This window comes from Pipistrellus kuhlii, unplaced genomic scaffold (assembly GCF_014108245.1).
Source record: "Pipistrellus kuhlii isolate mPipKuh1 unplaced genomic scaffold, mPipKuh1.p scaffold_m20_p_18, whole genome shotgun sequence".
In the NCBI taxonomy this organism is placed as follows: Eukaryota; Metazoa; Chordata; class Mammalia; order Chiroptera; family Vespertilionidae; genus Pipistrellus; species Pipistrellus kuhlii.
Window position 1 is genome coordinate 15,515,932 of NW_023425493.1, and position 20,898 is coordinate 15,536,829.

Consider the following 20,898-nt stretch of genomic DNA (forward strand, 5'->3'; position numbering starts at 1 on the left):
ACTCTCTTCTATTCTCCCATGAGAAATTGGAGCAAACAGAGGACACAAATGTTTTACTAGCGCCCCCCGGGCTCGCTGGCCAACACCAGCGTCAATTCGTTCCTGGTCTGATTATTTTATAACGTGGATGGATGGAGCCCGTCACTAGAATTCTATCCACAGTCCTGACAGGCAATAATCCAACCTGGCGTGGTTCCATTATTGAGGCACTTTTAGCCCGGGGCTAGGAAAAGACTGCCTGGCTGTAGCTAGCATTTGGGTTGAAAAAGCTCTTTAACACGGAAATAGGGTGCTTAGGCAAGAAAGAGTAAGCACCATTCTTTTTCTTCCCTTTTAAGTCTCCTTTTGGAGAAACAGGGGTTGCTAGAAATATCTTCATTCTAGACTTTGCCAACAGAATTGATTCTGAAATGCTAACGAGGGGTGTGTTTAACCACCAGTGCCTCTCTTTGCTTATCTTCTCGGGCTTTTAGAAGCTTCCTAGAAAAGCGCCCACGCTCCTTTCCCCACACGTCCCCTCCCAATTGGTGTCCCACGCCCACACGACACATGAGCCAAGCCCTTACTGTGGCTGTGGGACCGTGATGGGATGGGGCCCCCTTGGGCAGCCTGACACCACACTGGGGAGGAAAGGCAAGAACCAATGACCTGTCATTTCTCATCTCTCCGAGGAGGCTTTCAAATGCGGGGTTTATGAAGGATAAGCAAGCCTTCGTTTGCTCGGCCTACTGCTATAGGAAGTGGTTTCTGAGTGTTTGATCTCCTGGTCTCCGTTCTTCTCTCTTCTAGACCCTCCCAGGCAAATACGTCCGAAGAGACAGTTTGCTTGTTCCCTCTTTCTCTGCCTCTCAACTTAGGGGAACACCTTTTCCCAAGGAAAAGGCCAAAATATGTGAAACTGGCAAAGAAGAAAAACACGTTCAAGTACATGCTGAACGCTCCCCGTTCTTCCAAAGATCCTTGGAAGTGCGTCTTGGGAGCTTAAATTCCAGGGATATAGTCAGGTGACTGCCTACGACATTCAGTCTATTCATTCAGCGCCACACATTTAAAACACATAGCGTGTGAGAAATCACATTAGGTGAGAAGCATTGCTCTCTCCGCACTCACGTCTTATGAAGCAATTTAAGCTTTTCAGGGGCACCTGCCATCTGTGTTTTCAGACTCAGGGTCATTCACTCTTTGGGTCTTCTAACATTTCCAAGGCATGTCATCGTCGCCCCTAATTCGTTGGAAATGAGACACAGTTTGGATTGTTGTGTGCTTGCTGTCTTGGAAATTGGATTCTAAGCCACACATGCCCATTAGGTAGTGGTGAGCTCCACATGGCTCACCATTTACTGTATTACTGTGTCAGAGTAACTGTTCCAAGGCTAAGATGGTTCACAGAAAGAACAACTAATAACTTTTTTTTTTCCATTTAGAAACAAAATTGATTCTTTCAGAAGAATTTAAAATACCCCTAACTGAAGTCCTTTCAGTGTTGTCTACCTAGCATTTCAGAAGGAAGTCAAGGGGTCTACACTATACTCGTTCTATAGAATTCAATCTACACATTGTGTACGTTGCTTAATTTTACACCTATATGCAGTAGTTACCATTATCCTCAATTAGAGCTGAGGAAACCAAGTTTCAGCAACTTGCCCAAGGTCTCCCAGAGGGTTTGACATCATGCCTTTCTGATATCAGAGCCCAAGCTCTAGGTCATGATCACACGCAAGCATCCATGGTGAAATAATGGTAACAACTGCTGATTGTCACCGAGCACTCACCACATGGTTTGTGCAATAGCTCTGTGAGCCATCAACCCATTTTACTGACGAGGAAATTAAGTTACAGAGTGGTTAAGGAGCCTTCCCAAGATCATAGAGCCCAGAGGGTCTAACACTCCACAAGGACACAGGTCAATATACAACGTCTACCCTGTGGATTTCCACAATCTACTTTAGGAACCTGCCCCGCTCTACTCTTTTCTCTTTCCTACGTGACCTATTCCAAAGGAAAACAAAAATCTCCTTACACCAGCCAACCAGAGCAGAGACAGAATAGAAGAAGCCAGAGTTAAAGTAAAATCATTGTGAAAATATTTGCACAAGAAATTATTCTACTGTATTACATATCCTCTGAGTATAGTGACCTCCAGACATTCAATTGAATAATGTGAAGAACGTGCCAATATAACTAGACACATAAAAAAAAATCACTTTTTAGACAGGAAACAAAAACTAGAATTTGCTTCCTAGTGATAGCCTAAAACTATGTATGCTAGGGGGCGCTATTGAACAATTTTAGAGGTTGTGTTCATTGGATTTCATGCAGTTGAGTTTTGGGGTAAGGGGAGCTTATAATTTTTATTATTTATTATTATTTTAAAAATATATTTTGTTGATTTTTTTACAGAGAGGAAGGGAGACGGATAGAGAGTTAAAAACATCGATGAGAGAGAAACATTGATCAACTACCTCCTGCATGCTCCCTATTGGGAATGTTGACCTCAACCAAGGTACATGCCCTTGACCAGAATTGAACCTGGGACCCCTGAGTCCGCAGGCTGATGGAGCTTATAATTTTTAATAGAAACCTTTTCAACCTCAGCCTGGTAACTGTTCATCAACACAATATTTTACTGCAGGAGAAAGTTAAAAATAAGTTACATTCATTATATGTACAGTTCCTACTTATTCACACTGAGGCATTAATCACACATTGTTTTCTCTTCCACCTGCATATCTGAGAACTCAATTACAAGGTAATGAATTGGAGGTGTTAAGCCCAAAGGAGTGTCACGGTTTCTAGAGCATTATTGATGGTGGAAAGACTGTGTCTCGGGGCAGCTAACAGGATCTGCGAGCTAAAGGAAGCACAGAAACAAATTAGTGGAACCAAATCATTAGCAATCAGGAAATCTTAGTCCTAACTCCGTTGCTCTACAATTAAGCTAAATCACCTAAGTACATGTTAATAAATCACCATGCTGTAAATACAGAGGGTTAGGGAGGTCAGCAGCACTTATGCTGACCGTGGCCACACACGCTCAGGCCACAGTAGAAAACGGGATGTACCGTATTTTTCAGACCATAAGACGCACTTTTTTCCCCCCAGAAGTGGGGGGGGGAAAGTCCCTGCGTCTTATGGTCCAAATATAGCCTACACATAAACTTTAAAAAAAAAGTTTTTTTACTTGCCCGGCTCTGTGTGGTCTCTGTGTGCTTGCCCGGCTCTAAAATGGTTCTAAATGCTGCTGTTTACTTTACAGGGTTGATTACATGTGTTTATGACTGTGATGTTGGGTTTTAATGCACATAAAATATTTTAGGACACTATTTGTTTCAGAATCTTTTTTTCTTCATTTCCCTTCTCTAAAAACTGGTGCGTCTTATGGTCCGGAGCGTCTTATGGTCCGAAAAATACGGTAGTTAACAAAAGGCCAAAGGGCACACAGACCCACATCCAAAGGTGATATCACTAGGAATGAAAGTACATCCTTCTATTAGTTTGGATAAGGATATACCCTTCTCTGAATTTTCAATAGTGGTCTAAAATTTTTTTTGCTCTACACACTGATGGCTGCCATATGGCAGGGATTGGGGACCTGGATGAAAGAGGTTAAAGGGAATAAGCAGTACAAATTGGTAGGTGCAGAATAGAAATGGGATGTAAAGTGCAGCAGAGGGAATACAGTCAATAATATTGCAATAACTGTGCATGGTGCCAGGTGGGTACTAGACTTATCTGTGAGGATCACTTGGAAAGGGATAAAAATGTCTAACCACTAAGCTGCACACCTGAAATGAATAGAATATTAAAAGTCAACTGTCACACTAGCTGGTTTAGCTCAATGATAGACTGTTGATATGGGGACTGAATGGCCCCAGGTTTGATTCCAGTTAAGGGAACATGCACGCTCAATCCCCTTTAGTGGGAGGGGGCATGCAGGAGGCAGCCAATCAACGTTTCTCTCTCATCATTGATGTTTCTAGCTTTCTCTCTCCGTCTCCCTTCCTCTCTGAAATAAAAAAGAAATATTAAAAAAAAGGTCAACTGTCAACAACAACAAATCTTTTTTTTTTTTTTTTAAGTATTTGTTCCAGAATTGTGCCTACTACACAAAAGAATTTTAGGAGAAGGTGTTTACATTTTTTTTGAATGAACATTATCTATTAAGTCCAGCACTGAACACATTTTTGGAACTTTAATACTTGCTCCTTAAAAGGAAATGAAGAAGAACTGTCTATGCTGAAAGGCACTGAGCGGAAAATAACAATTGACCAAGACATGACTGTGTGTCCCCTCACGGCTCATCCATCACTTCTCCCCACAGAGCGAAGGACTTGAAGTTGAAGGCCACGCATTAGGCACAGCTCTGACATTTTATGCAGCTCCCACAGCAGTGTAGGCAAAAGGAACTCAGGGAGTACTCTGTTGACGGAGAAGTTGTACAGACAGAAATGTGAGCTAATAAACGAGCCCCTGGAGATCAGCCAAGTCCATGGGTGTATTCCTCTACAGCTCAGGGAGGGCTATGGCGTTCCTCACTGCGGCTTAAAAGTGGAGGTGGACAGCCTAACACCATTTCGCTACAAGAACCATTTACCTTCTTGCAAATGACTAAGTCAAACATAATCTTTTCCTCCCCACTCTCAAGTCCAAGATCATGACTGCTTACGATCAGAAGGCCTGACAGTGTTCGGATTAGGATGGAGGTGAAGTGGGTTTTCCTGCTACACATGAAACCACGGGACTCATTCCATGTGTTCGTTTTTAAAAACCACTTAGTTTGTGCTTGGAAATAGCTTTCGGCGGCATGCACAACACACAGGTCCTTTCTCAGCTCGCATCGTGGAAACTACTCTTCTGGGGCACAGACTAAAAAAAGAAAACCCTGAGAGCCTTTTGGTGGGTGTATCTGAGATGATTTTCTGAAAGCAAAACAAAACAAACAAACAAAAAAACAACCCCAACAAACTAGGGGAAAAAAACCCTAAAGTGTTATATTTAAAGAATTCCTAAGTATATATTCATTCATTCAGTGGACAATGTCAGACTTTTAGAGCCAGAAGTTACGTTCAGGGATCAAGTTCAAGGAGTTAGGAGAGAAAACACTTGGGGGGGAGGGGGCGATATTGGGGCAAGTGAACTCATTATGTCCTTTAATTCACATCTATTGATCCTACAATGCCAGCGTTCATCTTCCTTTTGTCACTAACTGTATGCTGTCACCCAGGTAACATCTACCTATTTATATCAGGTCAGAGGCCTGGAGTCCCACTCAAGGTGGTTGGTTTGGGGAGGTTTAGTAGATATCCTCTCCACCCGCAGCCCTGCAGCCCAGCCTCAGATATGGATATTGGGGGGCAGGCATGCTCCTGCACCTTTGAGGAGGCAGAGGGCTGAGTCATAGACCAGCTCTGAAATGCACAAAAATGCCTCTGGCTTGGGCACTGGGCCATTCAGCTTGGGCCAGGCAACCTCCTGCCATGCCAATTTATCCTGAATAGGGTCAACGACCTGGTCACAATGATCTCCACCCAAACTGGATTATTCCATACAGGCTGGGGATGATATCTACTTAGCAAAATATTTCTTATTGAGAACGCAGGTAGCATTGCACACAAGAGTGCTTAGGCGATGCTTAAGAGAATGAGGAAAACAAACAGTTTTCAAAGGCCCTTATGCACATCAGACAGCATCGTTTACAGACAGACAACAGACAAACTAATGAAATAGGATTCCTGTCTGTTCATTAAAAGGGGCCCTATGTAAGAGCCGCCATTCGTCACCATCTCATTAACCTATAATCAAAGAATTATTCGGGGTAAAGGGAAGAATTCACTTCATAGGAGCACCTTGGCCAGGGACTGGCTCCTTTGAGAGGTGGTGAGCCAGGGAGCAGGGAGGGTTCAGGAAGCCTGCTTCTGGGCACTCATGCTTGCTGGCCTGGGATGGCTGGCTAGGAAAGACTGTACCTCACCAAGGTAGCCAATGACTCTCTCAGCTAATTATAGATTTTCCGGGAAGGGGGGATCCTTCATACTTGAAAGGAAAAAAGTCTAAATTTCCTTAAAAATATTCTGATTTGCCTTTTCTTTCAGCTAACCAGTAGAGATGTGCTGTCAATCAAAGGAAGTGTTACTAGGAATTCTGACTTCATACACACCCTTGAACCTTACACATTCCCATAGGTTAATGTAAAAGGCTCTTGCAAAAATCTTGTGTGTCTTTCTTTGGTGCTTGGAAGTTCCAAGCCTGAATTATCCTTCAGTTTCTTCTCTTGCTCTCTTCTGAGTAAAATAATCCATTATTTATAAAGCCCTAACGTGACAGGCATGGTGCTGTATTGTCTCTTAAGGCAAAGAAAACAGAAAGCTCTGGTATTATTATTATTATTATTTTATTATTATTATTATTATTTTGGTCTCTTCTATTGAGCGGAAAATGTGACTAACTGTGATTGCCGAATGCACATCAACTCTGTATCGGGCATCGCACATGAATTCTTGTTCACCCTTTCAGTGACTTGGCATCTTCCTGCCTGCCTGCCACAGCAAGTACATACTGGGGCCTCCTTCTCCACATGCCACAGATAAGGAAATTCAGGCTCAGAAAAGATTAGGCAACTTAACTTTCATGGTCACCTGGGGAGGCACTGGCAGAGTCAGCCTGACTCACCTCTAACACCTTCAGGGCAGCATTACCGAGTGGTGATTGGCGCTGAGCTCTTGCCAAACAATGTCCAAAGGTTTTACGTGTGTTACCTGATTGAACCTGGCAACATGCTATGAGGAAGTGCTATCATTCTTCTTACAGTCACCATTTCAGATGAAGAAACAGAGAGCTTACGGACCCAACCCCAGCTTACACACAGTTTCTCATCTGAGTCCAGACGCCCTACACCCTGAGGGGCACCTGGTGACCTGGCGCAGCCTGGTGACCTCACCCGGAGTGGCTGCTGGCCGCCAAAGGGCCTGTGTCCAGGATGCTGAAGAAGGGCCCTTTTACTGGGTACATGGCTGCATAAGACCTCTGACCTTCTTCCAGCTAGATGCTTTTGTTCGAAATCCAATGGATTATGTATATTTTGAATTTCTGAATTCCTGGCACAGAAAATGGGTAATGTAAGAAAAAAAATCCCAGCAGTTACCCTGATAAATAAAAGAATGCACGCTTTGTCATTTTGCCAAGATCAAATGTTCTGAGAGCCCCAGTGACATCAGCAGTCCTCACACACACAAATCTGGGCCACAGGAATCATAAGGGCAAGTGACTGATGGGCAGTAGAGATTGTCCACTCTGGGACACATTTTGAAGAGAGAGAAACAGAGAGCCAAGGTGAGGACAGCAAGCTGAGCTTCTACTTCCAGGGCTGCTAATGAGTCAGCGAGAAGAGGGAAGGGGAGACAGGACACGGCTCTTCGAGAGCTGGCCATGGCCAATGCAGGTAGCTGCCCCGTTGCTCTCATCATTTCAAATACCAAAAAGGGAAAGCAGCACAGAGGGTAGATTTATCTTGTTGTTAATCCTCCCCTGAGGATATTTTTCCCCATTGGTTTTTAGAGAGACTGGAAGGGAAGAAAGGAAGGGAGAGAGAGAGAAACATTGCTATGAGAGTGAGACACATCAATTGGTTGCCTCCTGCATGTGTTACAACCCAAATAGGAAACTTGCAACCTGGGTATGTGCCTTTGACTGAGAATCGAACCTACAGCCCTCTGGTGCACAGGCTGGAGCTCTAACCAGTGAGCCACCGACCAGGGCCATATGCTAGATTTTTATATAAAGACCTGTGCCTGAATTCATATAAAAAAGGACTAACCCCAATGTCCTTTTAGGACAACTGCATGCAGGTGCAGTCCCGCCAAAATGTCCCATGTCACAAAATCCGACTAGCTGTGGCCCAATCCCAGTGGGCCATCTAGAACTTGAGGCTCCATCAGCCACATTTGGTGGTGGTACTACAAATAAAATTACCTTAAAAAATAACCAAATGAATATATAATCAAAGAGCACTATAATCAATGGAAAATAAAACTTGAAAAGAGGTTTTTAAATATGGCCTTTCATCTCCTTCCCTTGCCCTCTTTCCCACCCCCCAGATTAACCAAAGAATTTACAGGCATACTAGAGGCCTGATGCACGAAGATTTGTGCAAGAATAGGCCTTTCTTCCCTGGCTGGCGGACCCCAAGACCCAGGCCTTCGCTCTGGCTGCCGCCTTCCGCCTTTGCTCTGGCCCAGAGCTGCCTTCTGCCTTCATGTGCTGCCCAGAGGCCCGGAGTGGGGGCAGAATGCCATGGCGATGATGCAAATGTCCCTGCCTGGCTGCCGCTATCTTTTCACATCAATTTTCATATTCCCTCCTTATCAGCTGGGGGTGCCACCATCTTTGTCATGAAGTGATGGTCAATTTGCATATTCCATCTTTATTAGATAGGATACACATAACCCATGGTCACAAACAATAGTGCAGTGAAGGCCTGGGTAAGGGACAGGAATTGGGTAAAAGAGGTCAATGGGGTCAGGGGGGGAAAACATCTGTAATACTTTCAACAATAAAGATAGACTTTAAAAATAAAACAAATTGGGCCTTTCAGACTAACACAACACTATAACAATAGTGGGTCAATCCATGACCCCCACACTGATATTCGTGAGAGTCAGGAGACAAGCACATATCGCCGTGAATTCCAATTGGACAGGCCATCCTGGGAGTCAGGGCAGCTCCCAGGCCTGCAAATACAGCAGCCAGCGTTCACAAGTGGTGGACGTCGTGTTTGCCAATGAGGAGAAACTTTGTACCGTTCAAATCGAGATAAGAACCGATAGGAAAGAAACCCCACCACGAGCATTTCGGGAACAGAGTGGGAGGGGAAATGACATAAAGGTTAGTAAGCCTTGTGATGCCCAGGGCCACTTTTATCACAGGGTGACTCAGTTGGACAAAAAATAGAAGTGATTGTCTGAGCCAAGACAATCTCCCATTCAGCTTTCCCTTCCTAAAATTATAGCATCGTCCTGAGCAGTAAGATCACTTCTTTTTTTTTTTTTAAATCCTCACCAGAGGATATGCTTTGTTTTTAAAAAATTAATTTTAGAAAGAGACGCAGGGAGAGAGGAACATCAATGTGAGAGTGAAACATTGATCGGCTGTTTCCTGTACACGCCCGAACCGGGGCTGGAACCCATAAGCTAGGTATGCGCCCTGACTGGGGATCAAACCTTCAGCCCTTCGGTGCACAGGCCAATGCTCTAACCCACATGTGTCAAACACAAGGCCCGAGGGCCAAATCCGTCCCGCCAGGCCTTGCAATGTGGCCCGCACCGCGCTGTCATCACTGCACTCCGCTGCGTTTCCATCACAATGACAGTTTATGACTGTTCAGTAAACCATTCGGCCCGCAATTTAGGCTGGATTTTAGATTCTGGCCCCTTCTCTGATTGAGTTCGACACCCCTACACCACTTACCAACACTGGCCGGAGTTTACATAAAGACCTGTGCCTGGACACCTATAGAAAAGGTGGAGTATGGTTCTTGCCGTGACCTGGTCCTCCTGAGCCCTGTCATGGTGGAGATATCACCTTTGTAAGGCTGCTTCTGTTTGCCTCTCTTTGCTCTTAACACAGGATTGTTCCAAAATGAAACAGCTCCCTCCTCACCCCCTCCCACCCCCGGTTAAAAGCATTACATGAGTATGCAAACCTGAAACAAGAATGAGCCGTGGTCACAACTGGTAGTGACAGCAGCAGGTTCCTTCCTTCCTGTGTGATTTTAAGTACAGAGGGGCTGTCCTGATACTTCCTCTGGGTTGGCCTAGCCCCGGGCAGGGGCCTTGCTCCCCACCACCCCGCTCTGGGCCCAGACCCAGGAGCGGCAGCAGCCTTCTTCTTCGAACAAAGCCTCCTTTCACCAGCAGAAGCTCTGTGACTCCGCTCTGGACACCAGCACAGGCTTTTGGATGTGTTTTGCTGACATGCTAATCTGTGTATGTCAGCAGGCTCCTATTCTCAAGTGGGAAGACCTGAATCCTGCCACGGCTGCAGGCAACTCTCACAGGCCTCGGCTTCTGTGTCCGAGGAGCCAGATCACACCCCGTGAGCACACAGACGGTGGTGAGCACCGTGAATGCCTCTCAGCGTGTGTGCTGGTGTGTGTGTTTCCATCCGTGGTTGGGTGTATGTATGTCGCGTCTATGGGTGTGTCTGGGGGGATGAGGGAGAGGAGTGAGCCATTACTAATTAGGATAACACTGCTTACATATCTTTCTAGAATACAGGCCAAAACAAAGCAGAAAGGAAGCAGCGGAGCTTTATCTCCCGCCAGCAGCCATCCCCGCCGGGGGCTGCCGTGAGTTCACCTCAGGGTCCATTGTGTCCAGATGGCCCCGCGGCTGCTGCCCAGTGACCGTTTGTCCCAGCACCGCTGCCTCCGGGGAAGCTGCTTCCTGCTGGGGGCTGGGTGAAAGCCCGTGTGGAGGGGGCTGCAGGCACTTTCCTCACTGGGAATTTCTGAGTTGGTCAAGCCCTACCCCCCACCCCCACAACAACGCTCCCTCGGATCACACCCCCTGACATGGGAGTAAAACCAAGGGAGCTTTTACCAAAAACCTGAGAAGAATTTGGGAGTGCAGGTAGCTGTGGTTCTGTGTGTGCATGTTAGTGTGCATGCATGTGCATGTGTGTATGCATGTGTGTAGTCAGTGTGTGTGTGTGTGTGTGTGTGTGTGCATATGAGTGTGCACACATTCCCACATCAGCAGAGAAGACTGGTAATGCAGTTCCCAGGATGGTGGACTAGGTGAGGAATCTTCCAGAAGAAAAGCAGCAGCAGCCTGTTGTGGACACAGCGCCCTCGGCTTGGGTCCTGAGGGGCTGCATTGGTGCTGGCACTGCCAGAAGCAGCTCAGAGGGGCCTCTGCTGGTGCTGATGGCTTCTTAGGTCTGGGGGTCCAGCAGAAGATTCCACAGGAAGACAGGGAGAGTGGCTGAAGGGCTGGGAGGGAAGAGGGTGGGGGACGGCGGTGCCACCTGGTATGGTTGGGACTCAGTTAAAAGTCACCCATCAGATATCTCCTGGAAATCCCTGGAATAGCTCAGGAACCTCAAAAAGGAGGGGGTCTGTTCCAACATATCAGAGAGAGGCAGAGATTCATTCATTCATCCATTTGTTCATTCGTTCGTTCATGCCACAGAAATGGACTGTGGACTAGCTATGTGCCAGGCACTGTTCTAGGGGCTGAGCAGGGTGGGAAAAGACAAAAGCTCAAGCCCCAATGGAGCTTTCATTCTAGTGAAGGCCACGGGCAATAAAAATGAGCAAACATGTAAGTAATCTCAAATCCAACCCTGAGAAATAGTTAAGAAGAAAACACTGCAGACTCACAGAGAGGGGGGTTGGTGGAGACTCCCATTTGGCTGGGGAGGTCAAGGTCTCTGGAATTAGAGAAATGTTTCTATCATTGCTAGAAACACGCAGACACACTACACTTTTTGAACTTTATAGTAAACGATAAAAAGTTTGAATTTTTGTTTCCATTTCTAAGAATCGTCCAACCATTGAATTAAAAGAATCCTATTATAGACCCATTTAAGATACAAGGAATTTTTAAGGAACTATTCATAATTTTTATTGTATTTAAATGTTGTTTTGCAAATTATGAACCAAAGGAAGTGGGCCATAAATGAAAGTTTACAAATCTTTGCTATATACGAACTTCTTTGTATTGATGTTTGCTTTATTAATTGAATGGATAGATAGATAAATAAATGAATGAAGCTCTATATAACCCAGTTAACAGGTGGATTCAAAGCCATCACATTTATTTATTTATTTATTTATTTATTTATTTATTTATTTATTTATTAATATATTTTATTGATTTTTTACAGAGAGGAAGAGAGAGGGATAGAGAGTTAGAAACATCGATGAGAGAGAATCATCGATCAGCTGCCTCTTGCACACCCCCTACCAGGATGCCCTTGACCGGAATCGAACCTGGGACCTTTCAATCCATAGGCTGACGCTCTATCCACTGAGCCAAACCAGTTTCAGCAAGCCATCACTTTTAAACTTGACTTTGAAGCCTCTAGTTAATGTAAAATGGGAGTAAAAACCACTACCATGCGATTGTGAAGATAAAATAGCCCATTTAAAGCATGGAGCACAGATCTGGACAAACAGTAAGCAGACATTGACATTTCTTTGATTTAAGAATAAACAGTAGGATGTGATTTATGTCAATTCTAAACTAGTTTTTAAAAACAAAAATTAAAGACAGCCTGTGAAATAACTCCTGGACCTAGGACTATGAATAGAAATCCGGCAGTCATTTCAAGAAAAAAAAAAAAAAGGAAATTAGTTGGTTTCCTTTGGACTTATTAACAGAGTTTAAAACTATTTTTCCCCCTAACCTAAAACAATAGAATATATATTTCCTCACCCTCGTTCTGTGAAAAGCCACACCAGATCACATCAACAGTCAAGGAGATATGCTCAGCACATGCGCAGAGATTTGGGATTCAGATGTACAATGAGCATCTAGCATGGTTCCGGGCAAGGACCAGGACCTTAGAGATGCATTCTCTAACGTAGGGGTGTCGAACTCAATCAGAGAAGGGGCCAAAATCTAAAATCCAGCCTAAATCGCGGGCCGAATGGTTTACTGAACAGTCATAAACTGTCATTGTGATGGAAACGCAGCGGAGTGCAGTGATGACAGCGCGGTGCGGGCCACATTGCAAGGCCTGGCGGGACGGATTTGGCCCGCGGGCCTTGTGTTTGACACATGTGCTCTAACGTATTCATTGTTAACCAATAAGCCAGGAATATATGGCTGTTTCCTAAGCAGCTGTGTTCCTTGTGTAGGCCATATGATAAAAATGTCTAATTTACTTCGATATCGACACCAAATATCCTGTTGCTGTTATTTTTCTGATAATATATCCCTGGTATAAAATAAACCACTTGTTATCCTACCGAGAGCCATTTCCAATTGGGAATATTGCCTACATTCGTTTTACACCTCTTTGTTCCTCTCCTTCCTTTCTCTCTGCTGTTTATCTACACGATTGGAATTTCGTAATTAAGCATTCTTTGAACAAATGGTTTTAATGGCTTATGCTGTTTCAGGGTAATATTGGGGACTTAGGTTACTTCCAGATTCCCACCGTAACAAGTAACGCTGCGATCCCTATTCCTATACACATCTTTGACTTCGTTCTTCTTAGAAAAAGAATTATTTGATCGATTTGAACACGTGCACCTCACGGCTTGAACTATTTCCATCCGGAAAGGCTGTAAAATTTACACCCTCAGCAAGAGGATATGAATGTCTGACCCACTCTACCTTGACCGGAATTGACTACATGACTTTAAAAACACAAAAACAGGGGCATAAAAATGTTGTCAATTTCCTAGACTAAAACAATTATCTTAGTGTTTTCATCAAATTTTTTTCCTTTTTTTTTTCTTCTATTAATAAGGTTAGTCTTATTTCCCCTCTACCTATATTATTTTCTCTTATTTGTTTGGTAAACTGTCTATTTCATATCCTTGGCCCATTTAAAAAACTAGATTGTTAGGAATATCCTTGTTGTCTGACAAAAACATGTTCTGCATTAAAAGGAGTTGAATCTTTTTTTCTGTAATATTTGTTGCAAATATTTTTTTATGGGGTGGTATTTACCTTTAAATGTTTACTGTGCTTTTGTATCTAAGAAGGAGTTTCTGATTTGCATACATTAGGCATGAGTCATTTCTGCCCTGTCCAGAGCCCCTTTCTGTCCAATTCACATCGTTTTCTTAGAGAATTTGCTCCTGCCCAGAGTAGGCAATGGGTCTTGCCCCCTACCTACCAAGGCTGATGGGTCCAGGGTGGGATAGCCACAAGTTGTGTAACTGAAGTTAGATCCAGTGCTGGGATTCCTGGTCCTTCAAGAATCCAGGGTCACTCTTCCATGTCAGCCCAGGGAAGGTCCCGTCCAACCACAGTCCTTGGATTATCTGGATCCCTCGCCAGTAAACCCTCCACTTACTCGTGGTATTTTGACTTGGTTTGGTTCCTCACACTCATAACGATCTTTGCTAAAACATAATGAGGTAAAATAATTCTTTCCCTTGTGGCATTTCCTACTGCTTTTATTTCAAAATCCTTCCCCATCCTAGTCCTGGTTAAAGATTCACCTATTTTTGTTCCTAGATAAAACAAACAAACAACATTTAAAAAGAAAACCCATATAATTCTCTAGTTCTCTGAAGTTTATTCTGGTATGTGGTTTGCTGAATAATTATTTTCTTCTCTCATTTAGTTTGCTTTGTTCCAGTGATCATAAATGTGTGTGTGTGTGTGTATGTGTGTGTGTGTGTGTGTGTGTGTGTGTGTATGTGTATTTCTGGCTATTTAGTCTGTTCCACTGACTCTTATGTCTGCAATATACTTTAATTATCATAGCTTTATTATATATTGTAATATTTGAGATGGAAAGTCCTTTTCACCATTCTTTGAAAAATGTCTTAGCTACCCCGCCCAAAAACTATTTTGCTATGAGAAGATATGTTTTTTGGGTTTTTTTGAGCGTGTATGTGTGTGTGTGTGTGTGTGTGTGTGTGTGTGTGTGCAGGAAATGGTACTTTGGTTAAAGAGAATAAACTTTCAGTTATACTATGAATAAGTTCTGGGGATCTAACATATAGCATGTTGACTACAGTTTATAGTTCTGTATTATATACTTGAAATTTACTAAGAGTGTAGATCCTGAGTGTTTTAACTACAATCAAAAGGTAACTATATTAGGTTTGTTCATCAACTTGATTTTGGTAATTATTTCACAGTATATACATATATTAAATCACATTGTGTACCCTAAATATATATGATTTTGTCAATTATACCTCAATAAAGTTGGAAAAACTCTATTAAAAATAGATTTTTTTTCATCATGTCACTAACTCAAGCTCTCTACAACCAGTTATTTTTTAATTAAGCATGGTAGGTCCAATATTTATGAAACTAGAAGAGACTTAACTGACTCTGACCTCTGATCATCAGCTGTCAGATTACACTAAGAAGGTGGCTAAGAGAAATTTAGCAAGTTAAAAAAGGGCAACATTATAAATTGACTTAAAAAAAAACAAAAAAAAACTGGATGAGCTGAAGCCGGTTTGGCTCGGTGGATGGAGCGTCGGCCTGCGGACTGAAGGGTCCCAGGTTCGATTCTGGTCAGGGGCATGTACCTTGGTTGCAGGCACATCTACAGTGGGGGCTGTACAGGGGATAGCTGATTGGTGTTTCTCTCTCATTGGTGTTTCTAACTCTCTATCCCTCTCCCTTCCTCTCTGTAAAAAAATCAATAAAAATATTTAAAAGAAAACTGGATGAAAAAATTGAGTAGGCCACACAATTAAAATAATCGACTTTCCTTCCAAAAGGTCTTTAAAATGGACATTAACGGATATTACAATGTGATCTGGAAAAATATGTTTTCCTTGACATTTAATTAATGCTTAGATGTTTTTGATACTATTTGTTTTTACATCCCACAACATATTGTATAATAGTTCCTGGTAACCTTAAGGAAAAACATCCATCCACATCTCCAGTCTTTTAGTAATAGTTAGGAAGGCACTTTTTACATATGACTCGGTATTTTTAGTGACAGGTATGTTCATCTAAAATTACACTATATGACTTCATAAAAATAAATAGGAAATTTGGTCACTTGGGGACTTTATGGATACATTTTGTATTAAAAAGAAAAGCAATGGGCTAGGGAAATAACACCTAAACATCTGCCAGGAATGTCCTGGAGCCACCTGGCCGGCAGTACTTTCTCGGCTGAATTTTCACACATCACAAAAGCAATCAAACAAAAAGAAAAATCCCATAGAAATATCCTCCAGGCAGAAAATCGGTGGGGAACGCAATGTTATTAACAGAAACTTAGCAGAATATAAAACATTTAAAATGCAACAACTGAAAAGTAAAAACGTTAGTCTATACGCTACCTTCCCGTATGTTACGTATTTCATACATGTATTTCAATAAACATCCTGATGCCCTATGAGGTCAGCATTTCAGACTGTTCCGAATGTCAGTCCCCCCTGAGGTTCCAGTCTGACAGACACCCACACCATCTTCCTTGAGAACGGAGTATTCACTCTGATTGTTCTCATGGATGATGGGATATGTTCAGTTAACCTTTTCGAGTCTTTAGATGAGTAAGATGCTAGCTACAGTTTTAAATACCTGAAATGCTGCCAAGATAAAACAGAAAAACCCATTTGGCTCAATTTTATTGACTTTGTATTGTGGGAGGGGACATTCCTGTGGTTGTGTGTGTGTGTGTGTGTGTGTGTGTGTCTGTGTGTGTGTGTGTGTCTGTGTGTGTGTGTGTGTGTGTGTGTGTGTGTGTGTGTATGTGTGCTGGTGGTGGAGAAGGGGACAGAGAGCTTCCTTAAAACGTCCTAAATTTCCCCTTTGGGGTTCTCAGAAACCATGTTCCCAACAGCAAGCCCAAGGGCTTATCCCAAGCATGCATTCCATCTGCAGTTGTTATTTTTTAAGGAAGGAAAAGAAAATAAATGTGTATATATCTTTAATCGGAAAGGAAGTAGGATCATAAAGAGCACTTAAGGAAAGACTAATTATATGTACCAATAGGAAAGAAGGCAGAATAATTCAGACTCCATATAAATAAAGGAATGGTATTCCAGTTGAAATTTCTGAGCTTGGCATTCAAGGTCACCCTCCCTCTAGCTCTACTGCCCAGGCCAAGGCGATCCTGCCCTTATGCTCTGGACTCCTCTGGCTTCATCTCAACCTACCCTGGCCCTCAATCTCCTTCCCTAGTCTCAGTTCCTGGAACATCCTAGACTCCCTCTTACTTTGGGGACTCCAAGAGGCAGTTTTTCTCTGTCTGGAACTCTTGATGGTCTCCCCCATCGTCCCTCCTCCATCGTTTCATTGACACCTGCTCATCCTCCAGGTCTTGTCCCAGCCTTCCCTGACCCTTCAGATGGGCCAGGCTCCCAGGGCCCCGTGGCTGGGCAGCCTGTGCTCTCCGTAAAGGCTCCTAGTCAAGTGAGGGGAGGGGAAGACTGTTCTGCTGGCCAAGTCACGTGCCCTGGTACTAGGCAGTGTCTGCCTGGAAATGGAGATTCCTTTGTGCAGGCCAGAAAAAGACTCCATCAGCTTGCCAAAGTGAGTTCGCATGGGTTTGCACATACCTGGAGGGGCTGCCTTTTCATGAGAGGGAGTGCCTTTTTCTCATTTGCACAGAGGCACTGCATCACGGGCTTTGTGCGTTTCCCTGCTCTGTGTACACACCAGGATTTTTCACTCACGGCGTTTATTAAATTATGCAGTCATTGATTGGTTTGCATACTTGCGTAGGATTGGTCTCTTACACTAGACAGTAAAATCTACTAGGGCAATCGCAATGGGATTTTGCTCAAAATCCTATTTCCAGTTCCTAGCACAGTGTTTGGCACACAGTAGGTGCTAAATGCACATAGTAGGTGCTAAATGCACATGTAGGGAGTGAATTAATAAAGGAGAGAGCCATGGAGATGCTGTCTTGGAAGAAATAACCCGACTCGGGGCAGATTTATGTACACTTAGTAAAAAAAACAACAACAACAGCACAAAGATTCGACAGATAGTAAAAAGAGGAAGTTGCCAGGCCAAAGATGCCCTTCATGGCTTCGTAAATCAGGGCAGAAGTTCCACAGAAACATTTCACCCCGGGGCTAGAGAGAAACCCACTGCTTCTAGGAGAAGGCAGAGTCAGGATGCAGGGCCTCAGGAGCCTGCATGGGAATAAGGGAAGTTTTCCACAGGCTGGTGAGCTGGGAGGAAACCGAAGGAAAGATTCTAATGATTCATAAGATTGCAGGTAAGCCGGGCAGCTTGGAACTTGCAAAACTCGTTGAGACAAAAATGCTTGCCCGGTTGGCTGAAGATATTGAGGCGCAGGAAGCCTCCACGTGTCACTCAGCCAGTTCCCTGCACACCAGGCTGCACGCGAGATGCTGAGACCAGCGTAGGCCCAGTTACAGCCCAGCAACGTCTGCGTCCTCCGGGGCTTGGGAAAGAAGGACCCGCAATGTGTACTGAGGGCCCAGCCTGTGAGGGTGCGGGAGGGGGAGTGGGAGGAAAGGGTAACAGGAATGCCAGTGCATTTTTACAATTTGAAAAGTTACAGTAGAGGGATTATAGTCAGTAACATCTTAATAACTATGTATGGGGACAGGTGGATACTTGACATATCGGGGGACCACTGTGAAGTACATGATTGACTAATTACTATGCTATACATCTGAAATTGCTACTGAACAGTATTAAATGTAAACTATAATTGAAAAATGAAAAAAATTACCCATAGGAAGGGAAAAGATGAAAGTTTTTCATTCTCAAAAAAGGTGCATGCTAGAGTAGATTACATCTATATATTGTTTAAAATATACTAAATAGCACTCTCTACCATGATTATTTCTTTAACAGGATGTTTTAAGGATATCTAAAGAACATTTTTTGTTGATTTTTAGAGAGAGGGGGAGGGAGGAGAAGAGAGAAAGAGGAACATTAATGTGAGTTTGGAGATAGAAGTAATGGTTTTGTTTTGATTACCTTCTCACAAATGCACAGAACTTGAAGAAGTGATTTTAATAAGAGGCATGTCCTTGAACCTCAAGCTATGAACCCTACATCAGAAGTGATCTGAATCTAAATATTAATTCCCTTTAATGGTGCTGAACCAGAAGTTTGAAAACAGAAACAGAATGAGTGATTGGGATCAAATGGGAACTCAATGTCTGTATTTTCCCAAACTACTTAAATGAAACATTGCAATAGAATCAAATCAAATGTGAACTCAACTGAGTGTTTATTTGGCTTCAATTCCTGTGGCATATAAATGGTCCTGGAAAACATCCCTTATAAAAAGCTATAAATAAGAGTGGAACTCAGTGATATTTGAGGGAAGCAAAAATAATGCTCCTCACTGGTGAAAAGCATCTGAAATCATTAGAGGTCTCCCACTGCCAGCACCCTCAAGTCCCATAATAATGAAGACAAATGGATATTTAGTTATTTTTTAAAAATCAGCATTATTCTTGATGACATTTCACTAAATTATTAAGTACACATTTCTACTACCAGAAGTCATAAAAAAAACATTTGGAGAAAAACAAATCTACTTCTTGTAACACTTCCATGGACATAGCAGCCCAGAAAAATTCTAGAAAGCCTTCCTCAGCATCGAGGTGTCCAGAGCCAAAGACCACGACCAATTGGTTGCAGAGGATATCCAACGATGATATAGCAAGCAACTCAGAAGGCCTTGTGTAGTTATGAAAGTAATGGGATGACTTCTCACTTAGTAATGATAATGAAATTTAATTGTCATTGTCGCTTCTTCGGGCCACACTGGCCTGAGGGGTGTAGGTAAGAAGATGGCCTCTTCCCAAGAACCTTGCTGGGGCCCCCATGCCTCTCCCTCGTTTTCCCGGCAGGGACACCCAGACGAGGTATTGGGGGTACTGAGGCTTCCTTGTTGCTCTGCCCTGTTCCAGGGCCACCTCTGATGGGCAGCCGCCCCCTGACCTGGCCCTCACCTGGCTGGCCTAGCAGTTCCTGCCATGCTTGTGGGCTTTCGTGACAGGCTCTGGCCACACCTCCCCTCCAGCACACATGTATGTTCTTCATAGGGTGAGGGAGGGCTCTCTCCCCTGTTGTGGTGCATCTGGGCCATCAACCAATGGGATCGTGCCCTTTCAGTGACCCTCTGCCCTTTTACGTGGCCCCTACAGTGGATGCCATGCTTCCTATCGCCTAGGTTTGGTCTTAATGACAGTGACATCCCCTAAAGGGTTCCTCCCTGTTCACAAAGGGTTTCAGAGAAGGTCAGGGAACTGAAACTCTATTACCTCCCGCATGCGGGGCCCTGGGAGGTAGGCATGTGGGCTGTCTTTCTCCCCAGGGCTCTGCTGGCTCCTCAGGCAGATACGAAGACTATCAATCCTGTCTTGTCACTGCTCCATGCTCCACACGACTTGGACTCCACAGAGATTCTCTCCTGACCTCCCTATGTATGAGCACTGTTATTTTATCACAAACTCTGCTAACTCTCCGCTTGGGGGGTGGGAGGTGGGGAATCAAGGATTTTCCCACATGGAGTGTCAAATCTAGTAGCAGCAGTTCCTGATCTGCTTGTCAGGTACTCATCTATAAACTCCCCGCAATAAAAATAAATAAATAAACAAATAAAAATTAATAGCCTGGCTAGTGTGGCTGAGCATTGACCCATGAACCAAGAGGTCGCCAGTTCAATTCCTAGTCAGGGCACGTGTGCCCAGGTTGTGGGCTCAGTCCCCAGGAGGCAGCTTATTGATGTTTCTCTCACATTGATGTTTCTATCTCTCTATTCTTCTCCCTCTAAAACCAATAAAAGTATATTTTAAAATATTAAAAATAATAATAAAGTTTTGCTAAAATATGCATTTCCTTCCTCTGAATCATATTAATCTTATAACTTACCATCCGGAGTGAATGCTGCTGTGCACTGTGGTTGGGTCATTCCAGCCACTGGAGCCAGACTGCCTGGCTTCCATCCAGATCCAGTTTTACTGGTTGCTCGATCCCAGGCAAGTTACCTAAGTGCTTACAATTTCTTTATTTGCAAAGTAGGGATATTAAAAACATCTCCATATCCTATCTAATAAAGAGGGAATATGCAAAAAATAAAAACATCTCCATAGGTTGTTATTAATAAATATGAAATGAGGGAATGCCTGTAGAAAGCCTAGAATGCTTCCTGACACATGGTGCTCGCCTTTAGTATTATCCTACGAGCTGTCCTGTTCTGAATGTCTATGTCCCCACACCCGGCGAGATCTTCAGGTGAGAT

The 20,898-nt window shown here is 43.6% G+C and overlaps 1 protein-coding gene across 2 annotated transcripts in view; it reads right to left on the reverse strand.

Moving 5' to 3' along the window:
- CUNH1orf21 (chromosome unknown C1orf21 homolog) overlaps positions 1 to 20,898 on the reverse strand; it is a 97,238-nt gene that overhangs the window by 22,623 nt on the left and 53,717 nt on the right. Inside the window, exon 3 of one of the 2 annotated variants that reach the window (XM_036442513.2) lies at positions 567 to 620. The exons of the other annotated variant lie outside the window; for it this stretch is intronic. Within the exon in view, the coding sequence (XP_036298406.1) occupies positions 567 to 620 (54 nt within the window). The remainder of the gene's footprint in view (positions 1 to 566; positions 621 to 20,898) is intronic. 2 annotated transcript variants of the gene reach the window in all.